The 14,331-nt window shown below is 46.8% G+C and overlaps 1 protein-coding gene across 1 annotated transcript in view; it reads right to left on the reverse strand.

The window, feature by feature from the left end:
- Positions 1 to 14,331, reverse strand: part of Adam12 (ADAM metallopeptidase domain 12) — a 224,963-nt gene that overhangs the window by 67,740 nt on the left and 142,892 nt on the right. Inside the window, exons 8-10 of the mRNA XM_042054216.1 lie at positions 8,018 to 8,187; positions 5,041 to 5,125; positions 1,330 to 1,478 (exon numbers count right to left, since the gene is read on the reverse strand). Of these exons, the coding sequence (XP_041910150.1) occupies positions 1,330 to 1,478; positions 5,041 to 5,125; positions 8,018 to 8,187 (404 nt within the window). The remainder of the gene's footprint in view (positions 1 to 1,329; positions 1,479 to 5,040; positions 5,126 to 8,017; positions 8,188 to 14,331) is intronic.

Consider the following 14,331-nt stretch of genomic DNA (forward strand, 5'->3'; position numbering starts at 1 on the left):
TCCTGTTATCACTAAACAAGGCCTATGTAATCCTATTTAATTATGTTCAAGGCAGAACCAGGAATGAGAGGTTGGTCCTGCAGGTTTGGAGAGCCCATGAGGGTAACCTGAAGCAGCAGTAACTTGCTGCGAAGGGCAGGCACCTGGGCGGTGGCTCATGCGAGGCTGCAATGCTTTGGTACGGGCTGTGTGGTTTAGCCTAGCCTTGATTGGTGTCCTAAAAGCCATTGGTAGGAGCCACTCTGGGGGCTGTTTGCAAAGGCAAGACCACACTCTTCAGTCTGTCCCTCTTCTTGCAAAGGTGAGACTACGTTCTTCAACAATCCTCCCCTCGTCCAGGCCTTAAGCTAACAGGCAGCTAGTCTCTCTCAAGGCGTGATTTCTCCTTGGCAGCAATGCCTCCCAGAACCCAGCTGTTGGGTCATTGGGTCAACACTTTGGCCCCTTCTGTCACAATTCAACAAACTTAGACAGGAGGCTTGGCTGGGGAAGCTTCATGGGAGAAGTGTCTACATGGTCTTGGGTTTTAGGACAAGGCCAGGGCACCATACCCAGAGTGTGCTTTCCTTTTCTAAGCTTGCCTAAATCAGCCCACCACTCCAGCTTGGGACAGGCTCTTAGAGTTGTCAGAAGATACTTGTGTTTTGAATCTCCCCAGGACACATCTGTGCCACCCTCACTCAAGGGCTTCATTAGTGGGACTAGCGTCTATGTTTCCCGGAGGAACCGAGTCTCAGGTTGCAGAAAGTCATTGAGTGAAATGGAATCACCCAATCTTTGGAAGCAGGAACGTCATTTTGTTCAACCTCCCGAGTTCTGGTTAAGTGGTCTGTGAACATGGATACTGTAATCAACCCTCACCCCCATCCAACCGGAGGCGAAAGGCACCTTCTACCCAGCATGCTTCAGGATGCGATCGTCTAGGATACATGACCCATTTCAATCTGCAGGGTGAATTCTCAAGGCCCTCAGAAGCCTGGCTCCTCCAGCCAATGTCAGCTGAAACCGAATGCTCAAATCAGAAACATGTGCTGAGATTGTAGGATAATTTGTGATTTCTAAATAATAGCATCCATCCCCACCACATCCCAGGGAAGAGGCCAGCCCTTGTGCTATGTGGCATTGAAGCTGGCTGCCCATGACTCGCCAGAACACACAGTCTACTCTTGCTCCCTGCGCAGGAATTTCTTTCGAGAAACTTCTATAGATTCTTCAGTCAGAAAACTGGGCGGGGGAGGGAGCACGTTTCCTCTTTTTCTAAGATGTTTCTCAGCACACAATTCAAGCTGGGCACCAGGCAGTCTTGGGCCACTGGAGCCTGGCACTTACCCGGTGGAAGGGTTCATGATGCAGCCTCCTTTGTCGGCCGCCATTCTGCAGCTACAGCCCCTCTCCAGTGTGTCATGGTTCATTCCGAAATTGTGGCCCAGCTCATGTGCCAAGGTCACGGCAGCGCCAAGGGGGCTGTCTGAATGATCCTTGAAGAAAACACAAGAGCACAGACTTACAGTTCACAGCTGCTTGGCCTTTTCACCCCCATCTTCTCATTCCTTGGCATTTTCTCATCATTAACACTTGGTTTAACTGAATTCCCCATAAGGCCCAGTACAGAGCCTTGCTAATAACTCTGAAAATGGGAAGTAATTTGGCCTATTTCATTAAGCCTGTTTGGGGGGTTCTCCTGGTGAAGGCTGTCTCATGGATATGTGAGGATTCTTTGCTGATTATCTCCCTTCTGATAAACACCATTGAGAGAGGCAAAAAGTTATTCCTAATGATAGAAAGAAAAGGCTACCTCATCAGAGGATGCTGAGTGGAAGATGCTTTTAAATCATCCCTGAACAGCTAGACTCAACCCTCTTTGTTCCTTTCTGCTTGGTAGGGGAAGATTCTGGGAAAGTTTTTGACAGCACATAATAATAGTTGATTATGTAACATAATTCATTGGAAAGCTGACTGAACTAAGATTATAATTCAGTTATGTCTCACTCTTGCTGGCCCTTTAAGTTGACCTTGGACATAGAGAAGTTCCCCTTCTCTGATGGAGCCGCCGAGGTTCGCATTAACCTTTGGCTACCATTGCTGGCTGCCTCCAGCTTACTGGAACCCTTGGACAGCTTGGCTCGAGTAGACACTTAGAAACAACTAAAAATATAGTTACTTAACTGAATCTAAGACTGATTAGCGCATAGACGTGATTTACAAAATTCTGCCAGTAGATGGAGTTTTGAAAAAGGTGTTCAGACCCCTGGATAAATGAGTACCTTGCTTGAATTTTGGTTGGTGTTACCCAGAAAAGCGATAACAGGTTTTCCAAAACATATCCATAAGACAGTATGATAATGTGTTTTAGAAAAAACTCTTATTCCTAGTCTTCGTGGGGACTCTGGGTAAAGGTGTGTCTCTGTGAGTGCTGATGTGTTGACTGGTGGCACCACCAAGAGCAGGGCTTTCTCACTGGTCCATTGTCTGAGACACAAAGACGTATTTAGGAAGCAAGCTGATAGATTGCTTCATTTCTGTCTCACAGTTTGCTGTTGTAGGAAGCGTCATAGACACGTATCAGGCAACAATCCTTAATAGCGTGCCCTGGTGGAGAGCATGGGGCTGCTGGAACATGTGGAGGGCAGGACTTAGTTAGCACACGTGTTGGCTCAAAATTCCAGGAACTCGTTCCTCGGGCGTACTCAGCGGCTGGTTTTTCTGTTCTGTGGAACGTCACAGCTTTGTTTCGAATTGTTCAAGCTATTTTACATCATGCTTAAGTGATTATATGACTCTATCTTAAGGCTCGCTGGTAATCCCTTTAGACCGGCTTACAGTGAGGAAGAACACATCTTTTGGCGTGTCTGATGGCATGTCCAAATCAAGAGGGTTGTTGTTAGTTAGATACAAAGATGTGACTTTAGATTACTAAACGCAACAGTTGACTGTATTTTGAAAAAAAATGGAGAAATGGTCTTGGAAGTCGTATTTTTAGGTCTATAAGGGTTCCTCTCTTTCTGTAAACTACTTACTTTCTGTATATTTGGGGGTCATTGGGTATGGGGATGGTCACAGCTAATACGCACGAATCCAACTTCAGGATGCGGGGCAATGGAAAGCTAGCGTAGATGTTTTAGGTCTGGGCAGGATGTGGATGCTGTTGCCTACAGAAGTTAAAGCGACCGCAGGATGGTATCCATACCCTATCTGATATTTCCCTGTGGGATGAAAAGGGTGTGTGTAACGAGGATATTATCTGCCATCCAATTTGTGGAGACATTTTTTAAAAAATTATTTATTTTTAACTATGTGTGTACGTGACAGTGTCTGTGTGTGGTTTTGTCCATGTGAGTGTAATAGCCATGGAGCCTAGGAAAGGGTACTGGGTCCTTTGGAGCTGGAATTACAGGCGGTCAGGAGCTGCCTGACTTGAGTCCTGGAAGTCAAAGCCAGGTCCTCTGGAAGAGCTGCGCGGTGAACTCTTCATTGCTGAGTTATTTCTTCAGTCCCCTTGGTCTAACTTTGGTCACGACTTGATTCTCACAGCACGGTACCCAAGCTGCATCTGTTCTCATCTTTCTTCCACATATTTAAGATGAATGGTTTTTCTGTATGACTGTAAAGAAGGAATCTTCGTACTTGCTTCCATAGAAATAGTGCAAGGGATATGAGCTGGCTGGTCCTTTACTCTGTCATGTGGGACGTGGGATGTTTGAGGCCCATGCAGGGCAGGACCCACTTTGCTTATGAAGAATTCCATTTTGGCTCCTAAATGTATTTGTGCCAGTTTTAAGTGGCAAAGTCAGTAGCAACTAACCATGGAACCATGAAACTGAAAATTACTCCCTCTTAAAACTTTACAGTCTGGTCTAGGAAAACATAGCTGCGATCTGACTCGAAATTAACCTGGCACCAGCAAAACCCAAACTTTCCAGTGACTTCCATGGTGGAGATCACCGGCAGGGCTTCCATGTTCAAAGGAAACCTGAGAGGGGCTGGTTCAAGCCAGCAATCCAGCGAGTGGGTGCAGGCCCTCCACATAGGCTACCCACACGGTGCACGCTTGCATAAATGACCTACCACTGCTCCCAGACAGGAGGAAAATGTTTATGTACCGTCACTAGGAAGATTAGATTAGGCAGTATGCAGAGAAAATAACACTCAGCAGAATGTAACTATTTCCACCCTTTGCTACAATTTAGCGCTCACAGACAGCTCTATATGAAGGGTGGGGAGACAGTCATGGCTTCTTGGGAGGGCAACAATGTATTTGTTTAATAGAGATGGAAGGACAAGGCTCTGAGGAAACTACCTGTCTGAGAGACGGTACCATGGTGAGTGCTAGATTCTCAAGGGACCATCTGGTATGAGAATCCCTTCTAGAACTTTCGGGGGGGGGCTACAGTGGGAGGGAGCCTCCCGTTGGGCAGACGGTCTAAGTTCCTTCCATCAAACTCATAAGAAATCTCAAACATGCTTCTCGCTGTATTTCCTTTTACAAACATATATAGCCCCATACATGACAAAGTTATCCCCATAAAGCAATAAACCTAGGCCTCTGCCTTCCAAGAATAAGTTATGATAAAGACAAATTGTACTCTGGCCAGAAGGTATGGAAAGCATTTGCAATGGTACGTAGTGAAAAACCTCAAACTTCTGACTGCTGGGCACAGAGGCAGAACCATCAAAAAATCACTAGAGCGGCAACATTTGGTGAGACCACAGTCTACCCCCAAAAAACTGAGCATGAAGGGCAACCCCCATGCCCCGACTCATCCCAATGCCAGGAAACATTCCTGGATTGAGATACTTGGACCAATAGTCCCACTTGAGACATTTCTCACAGAAGGAGCTACTGTCCTTCGTCTGCCTTCCCTGCGTGCCATCTGTGTCCCCATGTGTGGGAAAATAAATCATAAATATGGGTGGAGTAAGAGCAGAGGTAAACTCAGACAGCGTCACTGGACAGGAACTAATTTCAAGAGGTCTGACAAGACTAGGGATTTCCTGGGGGGATTAAACAGGGAAGGCATTTCCGGGGCCTCTTTGGCTTACCATGACGACGCCCCCAGACTGCTCTGCGGTGCACATGCTCATGATGGGCGCCATGCCGATGGTGGTTCCTTGGAAATAAACCCCACTGAAAAACACAAGGAAGGACGGTCTTTAATCTCATGCATTAGGGATGCGTTTCCCAGCGTTTCAAATGCTGCTAGGCAGGCTTGCCATTGAATGTTCACTGATACAAACAGCCCCAGGAGGGGTATTTCCTGACTTGGGACTTTTATCTTTTTGCATTACACTTTACTTTTCCAGTTGCAAGATGGTCCCATAATTCTTGTTGAGTTCCGCTGTCCAGGCTTAGGCATTACTTTGTATTTGTAAGTTGTGGCCTGCCTGCTTCCTGATGGACTGCAGGGAGCTGCTCCTTTGAAACAATGCCTGCTGATAGAAAGGCGAGAAGTCACGGGGAATCATTGTGTGCTAAAGGAAACAGGAGACAGCTTGGGAGATTTTTCTGGTGGAGCTGGAGTTTGCTTCCCTGTGTAACTCATCATCGTTAGACACGGAATCCTTCAAAGTGTTCTGCCAATAAGGCTTTTGAGACTGAAATCGGCAGAAAAGTGATCGCTCCTCTAGAGCTAGTGGATAGCAAGTAATCACCCACAAAGGCTTGGCACCAGAGAGGAAGTTTCTGGAAGGGAACTTCGTGGCTTCAACGTAGGTGTTCTCCTATCTAGAATCTCAACCTGATCATGAATCTAATCAAACCAAAAGACTGTTTCAGGCAAGTGTATTAATCCCAGGTTCATGCATTAAAACCTTAACACTGTATTTGTTGGACTCATATAAAGTAATTAAGTGTCTTAGTCGTGTTATGCTGGCTGTATACCAACACAGACAATGCAGTTAGAGTTTGAAAAGTCAGATATGAGGCTGGAGAGATGACTCAATGGTTAAGAGTTGGCTACTCTTCCAAAGGACCTGGATTCCATTCCCAGAACCCAGATAACAGCTCACAACTGTCAGTAACTCCAGTCCTAGGGGATCCAGCTTCCTCTTCTGGCCTCTGTGGGCATCAGGCACATACGGTGCAAAGACCTACATGCAGGCAAGCACTCATATGTGAGATAAAATAAAATAAAAATTAAAGTTAGATATTTTCAGTGACTAATTGGATAGAGGTAGTAAGTGTATAAATACCATTGTTCCTTCTGTTTCTGTTTCTTTTTTCTTCTTTAGTTTACTCTTCCTTTCCCTTTTTCTTTATTTTCTTCTTTTATCCATTATCTCTCTATCTATTGTACTAAAGCCATTTCTTATTATCTATGGTAATTATAGATTCATAATCCTCTGAGAGTACTATAACTCATAGATACTCAATTTCTTGCATAAAATGGCATTGTGTTTGCTAAAGAACCTATGCAGCCATATAATTTAATCTCTTGATTATTTGTCCTTAATGCAATGTAAATGCTCTGTTAGTCATTATACTGAATTATTCAGGGAGGACCGTAATAAAGGTCTGTACATGCTTAATAAAAGTAGAACCTTTTCTCGGAACATTCCTGGTTTGAGGTTGCCTGGATCCACAGGTGTGGAACCCTCAGATGTAAAGGGCCAACTACACACCCAAACTCACAGCCATTGTATTTACAGCTGCTCATATATGCAGACCATATGAATGGTTACAGCTATACATCCAAGAAAATAAGCGGGTCAAAGAAGATGTTAATTTATTTCCAGATGTTTAGCTTGGACAGATTCCTTTAGAGAAAAACAAAACAAAACGAAAAGAAAACTTTCCAACTCAAAGTATACGAGATGGACTTTTAACAGTGCAAGATTGGTCAGTGCATAAAATGGGAAGCAACCAAACACATCCACAGGGGCGCCGCTGAAATGGCCGGATGAACAATCGGGGAACACTGGTTGGGAGTGGATGGAGGCATTTCCTAAAGTGAACACAGGGCAGAACCATCTCCTCCCTTCCTTACAACTGGTCAGCAAGCTAGATCCGACTGACCAAAGAACAGAAACCACTGTGTATGAAGATTCCACTTAGGTTGCACAAGAACAAAAGAAAAATAGCATAAAGGGCAGCTTAAAGATTAAAATAAGCATGCACCATTTCTGAAAACATCTGCTTCCTACGGATTCAGGCTAATGTAGAGACAGTCTCTCCTTTTAAATGCGAAGGTGTCTGGGGCCACTCACCATCCGCGGCTGGAGAGTCACCCCACCCTGCTTTATTTCACATCTCTGTATTAGTTGTTACTCTAGAGCTTTCTATTCTCCTGTTCGCTCTCAGCAGAGAGAGACATTTATTACTGTCCACTGTTGTGTTCAAATCACCTATCTGGGTCCTAGCAGGTGCCATATGGATACTGATTGGAGGAAGAACACAAGGCCTGGATGATACTCCCTGACCTGAAAGCCAGAGAGAACCTTCTTCCCCAGAGGAGGAAGGCCCTCGTGTTTCTCCACGTGCCTGACAATCTTCACACATATGCCTTGCTCTCAGATCATGTAAAAATATAGATTTTTTTCCCTCATTAATGATACACTACTGTTTGAGGCAATCTTATATAGAGTAAGACCAGTCTTTGCCGGATGGTGGTGGCACATGCCTTTATCCCAGTACTTGGGAGGCAGAGTTTGAGGCCAGTCTAATCTACAGACTGAGTTCCAGGACAGGCTCCAAAGCTACACAAAGAAACCCTACCTCAAAACAAAAACAAAAACAAAAACAAAAACAAAAACAAGAGTAAGGCCAGAAAAATCAGCACAGAGGACAATGTTCAGTTATGGAAAACCAAACCGAACCAGAAATGAGAATCCCGTAGAGGGACAGGAGACTTCCCAAATGGGTCTGTGATGCCCATAGGTGGGGATATATGCTTGACCCCGATGCAGACTAGGAAGCCCCTGGAGGAGCCAGTATGCTGTGTAGACAGATGTAGCTCTGGGCACCCACAGAAAGTATATGCAGCTGGTACTGCACCTTTAGTAGAGGAAGACTACCTCTCACCTGATAAGCTGGGCGTTGTCGTGGGATTTGCGAGGTAGAAGCTTTATCTTCCTCCAGTCCAGAAATTCGTGGAGACTGGTGAATGGGTCCTGGCTTATAGAGCATTTGTCGATATCATTCCACACTTCCACCCCAACCAGCACGATCCGGATGTTCAGGGGTCTGTAAAACTAGGAAAACGGGTATCCTTGGAGGACCACATCATCAGAAACTCAAAAAGGAGACTGGAGCCAATGTCACTGAAGTTCATTTCTGTAAGCCAGGAAGACCCCTCTCTGAGCACCTCTGTTACCATGGCAGCAATAGTCTTAGTGCCTGATGCACAGTGAAACAAACGCTAATGGGACTCTCTAATGCTGGCCACTTTGATGCTAAAATCATCAGTCATTCCTCCCATCGGCCCATATGTGTATGGGAGGAAGGGTGCCTTTCAAGGGACTTGCTCTGATTTAAATGTGGGTGTGTGTTAGCATTGACTATGCTGTCAGTTAATATCAAGTGTAAGGAAGAAGCAAGGACTGGATGAGGATCATTCAGTCACTTCTGCCAAGGATAAGAGTTGTTCTCATTTTGAGTACAGTGTTCGGTCTATGAGGTACTGAGGATGAATCTGAATTTCTCAGCCAAGACTCAGCTTTGGCTGACACCCTCGCAGTCTGTCACCTACCATGTTAGGAAGTTTGGTGCCTTTCGGAAACACAGAAGCATAGACAAAACCTTCTTCAGTAACTTTACGAGCACATCTTTCTCACCATACCAAGAAGTTATCTCAGCGCTGGTGAGATGGGAAGATCTGCCATGTAGAGTTCTTCTCACGGGAGCGTGAGAAAGCTTTGAGCAGACTCATAGTGAGTCTTCTCCTCCATCCCTATGTGTAAGCAATAATGACTGCAACCAAAGCCCCCAGTCCATAGGAGAGCAGGGGGAGGCAACTCTGCTATTTACCAAAGGATGGCTTGTCTCCTCTAGAAGGAGTGTGTGAGTGGCTACATCAGTTCACTTGAGGATTGATGCCGAGGTTCTTCTAGGCCCATAGCTCAGGACACAAAACAACTGTAGAGCTAACAACTGTTATTGTTCCCATTTAGAGTCAAGATGATGAGGTTGGGAGGAGCTCTTTAAAAATCACCCTTGCTCTACATGTGACAGCACACTGACAGGGAGGTGACTCTGTGGTCATGAGTCACCTTGGTGCCTATTAATCTTTTGATGCCAGTGACACACAAGTCCCCACCTTCTGAGACCCCGAATACACAAGGAGAAAGGCTTTGGAGCCAACTCCAGAGGGAAGCAGATCCTCAACGTGTCTAGCAACATCTGGCCAGCAAGAAACAGGAATTCCAGTGGCTTTGCAGTTGAGAGCTAAGCATTCTTTCAACGTGGTGAGCCGAAGTGCAAGGAGCACCCCTATGTTGAGCCTTTGACCCCCGATTCTCAACCCCACATGAGGCAGCCCATCCTTTCTCTCACTGGTCCCCAGAGTCACATGGTGAACATTGGGTCAACAACAGAAACCACAGAACTCAGCTGGGGCACAAATTATGTCACAATAAGTTACACCGATTGCAGCGGTCCAAGTTGGGGCTACATAGATAACAAAGACCATATGGAATTAGTACATTAATGAGACAATTACATAAACAAAATGTTGTCTGATGGTATGTTTTTAATCAAGCTGCATGTGACTTGTGCCTGTTTGTAAACTTCCAGCCCAAGTTACCCAGGAAAGACAGTTCCGAGATTATTCTGAATGATGTCTGCTCATACCAGGGGCACCCCTCAAGATGACATTCTAAACTGTGTCACATACAAAAGTCACAGTAATCAGAAAACAAATATTCAGTGTTGATGTCTATGCCAGTTTCTAAGAGATTTCTTTAGGGCCAGATGTCCTGCGTGGTCTTCAGGGTTACCCTCTGAGAGATGGACACTGTATGCCTCCTAGAAGCGCTGGGTGGAAGCAGGAACAAGGTCTGCCCAGCCTAACCTACCATCTCTCTCAGCGCTAAGTCAGCAGCATACCACGCAGAGAGGTTTTCATACCAATGGGGAGGTTGCATTTCTCTGTGAGACCCTCCCAAACCATACCATAGCCCAGATTTCAGACTTAGTGGAATGTCACCTCCTCTCTGAAGTTGGTACTGCCGGTTAGATTCCATGTGTGCTATACCTACCGCAAGCCATTATTCACTGTCCCTTCTCTAACCCCACGGAACGTTCTTCCTTGGTTTGCCCACAGGCCATCTTGGTTCTTGTCAGTGAAGTATAATGAGAGTAGGTACAGCCCTGGCTTGATACCAAGGTGCTTCCTAAGCCCAGGCTTACTTTACAAAGGGATCCTATGTTAGGAATTGTCATTGCTCCCATTTTAGAGTCAAGACACTGAGGCTTGGAGGGGCCAGGTAAATTATTCAAGGTCATGACTGCGTGGTTTGAGTGGCACACAGACAGACTGACTCTGATGTCAGGATCTGGACCATTAAAACTGCCACCCACATGTGAATTCCTTGACTGCAGACTTTGAGAAAAGCTCATGTGCCTATGTAGGACAAAGAGAGCTTGGCAGCTGCCTGGCTGGCTCAGAGATCCCAGAACGTATGTAGACATAGACAGAGGCACAGATGAATGATTCTCCTGTTTACACAATAGCTACAAATGTTTGCTACAGTAATTGCTGTGGGCAAGAACATGGCACAAGCGGAGAAAACAAAGATTAGGATGGCCTCGCCCTGCCTCCGCTGTTCAAAGGTCACCATAGGCTGTAGGCACTGCACATGCTACCATGAATCCAGTTAACTGATCTGGTATCCCGCTGAGCAATAGCATCCATCAACAGGAAGTCCAGGAGATGCTTTGCTGGACGGGCCAAAGCTTTCCGGAAGGAGTGGATAAGAAATGAGGGAGGCAGAATTCCCTAGGGTACCAAGAGAGCTTGCCTTCTTCAGGCAACTGGCTTAGGAGGAGGAGGAGAGGGTGGTCATATGAATGAAGAAGACTGAAGAAATCAGAGTCCTTCAGAGGATGGCTACCGAGGCTTGGAGCTGAAGTCACAGCTTAAGAAGGTTGGGTTGGACTGATGGTCGATGGCTTCAAGATGTAAAACCTTTAGTCCCCGGATGCTCTCTTTGCTACTCCTGCTGCAGAGTAACCAGGACCCAGGAACAATGCCTCATAGCTTTGTTCTAGAAGCATGGCCATCAGACGCACACATTCTGTTTCTGTCATCTGGGATTTTCTGACTCCTTTTTAGAACCTCACCTTTGTCTCTGAGTCACTTCTCCTTCTGGGGTTTTCTCTTTCTCCAAGCCAGCACAGCTAAATAGTTATTAACTTAGAATGCCCAACCGAGCCAAGATGTCAGCAAATGAGGAAGCAGCCACTGGGACAGTCAGTGAGTTTTGGGCTGAGACTCTCCCACGAGCGTAGTTACAAAAGTGAAACTGGGAAGTCTGATGTTGCCTGGAGCCATCGGCCAACAGCTGTGGCGGCTACAGTGTTGCCTAAGGAGCTTGAGTGTTCTCTTCAGGGTCTCTGGGAGCTGTTGAGAGGTGGGCAGGAATGCCAGGGCTAAACATATCTGTGTTCTCAGTGAATTGGCTCTGCCATTCCTCTGTCCAGCCTGGCATGCTTGACTGAGCCCACCAGGGCTTCTAGACATATACTGTTAATGACCAGCACAGGCCATTAACAAACCCCCAATTGCTCATTTTCAGCTTTGTGAACCGAAGCAAGATAGAATCTAAACTAATATATAAAGAGAGATAAAGGCAGAGGACCAGATGTACTTAAAACGGGGTTTCAGCCATTTCTAGTCAGCTGTTAATGGAAGCCATCGCTTCCTTTTCCTTCTGAGGCCCCGGATGAACTCTTTCACTCCATAGGGGAGCAGGCGGGCTTTCAGTGGACAGAGTGCCTTTGTGAGGTTGGACTGATGGCTTGGCCTTTCACTTTCTGTCTCCTGGTTTAAGGAGAACTCTGCACAGATCTGTGCCAAGCTCCATCTCAGACCAGATTAGGAAGGCTGAGGTTTAGGAAGTGGTATTTGAAAGAGTAGTCCCAGGAACAAACCAAATTCTAATGGCCCCAGCCCGACTGTGATCCCGCGTTTCTGTTTGGACAGGTCTTGGTAGCTGGTGCTGGGCTCCAGCTTGCTGTGTAGGTGAGGGTGACCTTGGGCTCCTGATCTCCTGTTTCTGCCTTCCAAGGACTAGAATCACAGGCCAGCTCCACCACCCCCAGTTTATGCGGTGCCGGGGATGGGACTTTGCTTCACACACGGACGGTGAGAACTCAGCTTTAATTCCTGTGCTCTGCTTGACACATTCCCCAGGATCCATGCTTCTCCCTCTTTTCCCAAAGGACTGGTCCCCTCACCAGGATTCTCCTTCATCTCTTGACTTTCGGACACACAGTGACGTGTGAGGAGTTACCGCTGAAACGTTTTAAAGCCACGCATTGCTCCAGAGGTCAGCCAGCCTCAAGGGTCTGATAAAGAGGGGTCTGGAGAAAGAACCAAGACCTTGGGCCATCTAAATCCCAATTCATCAGTTCCCACCCTAGCTGTGTGTGCCGTGTTCACACACAAACACAATCATGCATGCACACATGGGCATGAGCATACATGATATACACAAACATATGCATACATTTGCATGCTCCCATGCTCTGTAACCACAAGGAGCCACTAACTGTATTATAAGGGTCAGGAACAGACCAAGTCCTTCCCTACTGAGTGTACTCCCTCACCCACTTTCTACCTCGCAAGACCATTGCCCCGACTGGAATGACCCTTGTCCCTATCCCCTGTGGAAGTGAGTAGCTCTCATCTGTAACTCCAGAGACCTCTGCGCACAGCATCATGGCAGGGATGTCACTTGGGTGCAGGATGAAAGGCTTTTCTATGTCTACCCGCTGTGGGTTGGCTGTGACGGCAGAGGGATTACATCTGACAGATGCATAGAACTCAGGAGCCTGTGGATTGCAAGAAGTTGGAGGAGGAAGAAGAATTTATGCAAAGACTTTTGCCTTCTTTCTGGAAAGGTTGAAAATTCAAACTGAACAGAACAGGATTGCTGGAAATGAAAGAGGCAGCGAGGAGCCCCTTCCAAATGGCCGTGTACGGAGGGTGGCTGCGTGTGGAGGGTGGCTATGTCGGAGAAGCCTGGCTGTGAGAGGCTCGGCTTCATCCAGGCCCACCTTTCCACTAGGCTGTCATAGGAGGGGATGTGTAACTACTGAGATGCTCAGCTGTGTCTCCTCTTCAGCCTTCTCCCCACTGGTGGCATCTACAGTGTAACCCTGTACCAGGTAAATCCCCGGATTGGGGCCCTGGAGCTGCCAGCCACAAAGAATGTGAAACTCTCTAGAGGACATTGGAAAACACTCATTTCTACCAGCAAACAAGAAGCCAGATGAATCTTTGGGAGCCCCTACCCCCAGTACTGATATGTAAGCCACTGAGAGAAGTCCTGTTCTAGATGAGAACCATCAACCCCTAACAGTCCAGATTCTGCCCTGCAGGAGTGCCACCAGAAGAAAGGTGCGGTAGTCAGGCAGAACGCCCATTTCCTGGCCAGCAGGTTCCCAGAGACTCTGCCCTCAGAAATCGTCTTGTGAAGATGGAGTCCCCCTTGTGATTTCTGACAGCAGTTGTGCCAAGAGGAAGCGGTCTCTAAAATGATTCCCATTGATCACTGAGATGTGATTGGATCCCGAAGACTCTGATCCAATCAAATGATTACTGCCCGGCTGGAGTAAAACTGGGGCGCTGTTACTGGGAGGTGGGACCTAGTTGAAGGATTACAAGTGTTCCTCTTGACAAGATACACTTGGGGGCCACTCCTTTTGCCTCTCTCTGCTCCCTGACCACCATGAGCTGAGCAACCCTGTTCCACCATGCCCTCTCTGCCATGATGACCCAGAGCCTTGGAGTCGGCTGACCTCAGCCTGAAACTCCCAAAGCCACAAGGCAAAATAAACATTCCCTCCTCCGCGATTTTTCTTGCAGGTATCTGTCACACCTATGAAGAATAAACTCTAATGTGGTGACTGAGCTGGACATCGGCTTTGGGGTTCTGATGGTGGAGCCTGCAGGGTCCACCTTCCTGTCCATATTGGTGCATCATGACCTTCACATTGGAGAACCCAGAAAAGGCCCGGCTACTGAATTCTCAGAGGCTCAGTGCACCCACCCTTGTGGGATTCTATCTGATGTATTGTTCAGAATTCTCGTAGGCTAGAACCTTTCCTGACAAGACAAGACCCTAGAAGAAACTGAGTCCCCAAGGCGTCCACAGTCCCAGACCACCTAGGGC

Source organism: Arvicola amphibius, chromosome 1, assembly GCF_903992535.2.
Source record: "Arvicola amphibius chromosome 1, mArvAmp1.2, whole genome shotgun sequence".
Taxonomy (NCBI): domain Eukaryota; kingdom Metazoa; phylum Chordata; class Mammalia; order Rodentia; family Cricetidae; genus Arvicola; species Arvicola amphibius.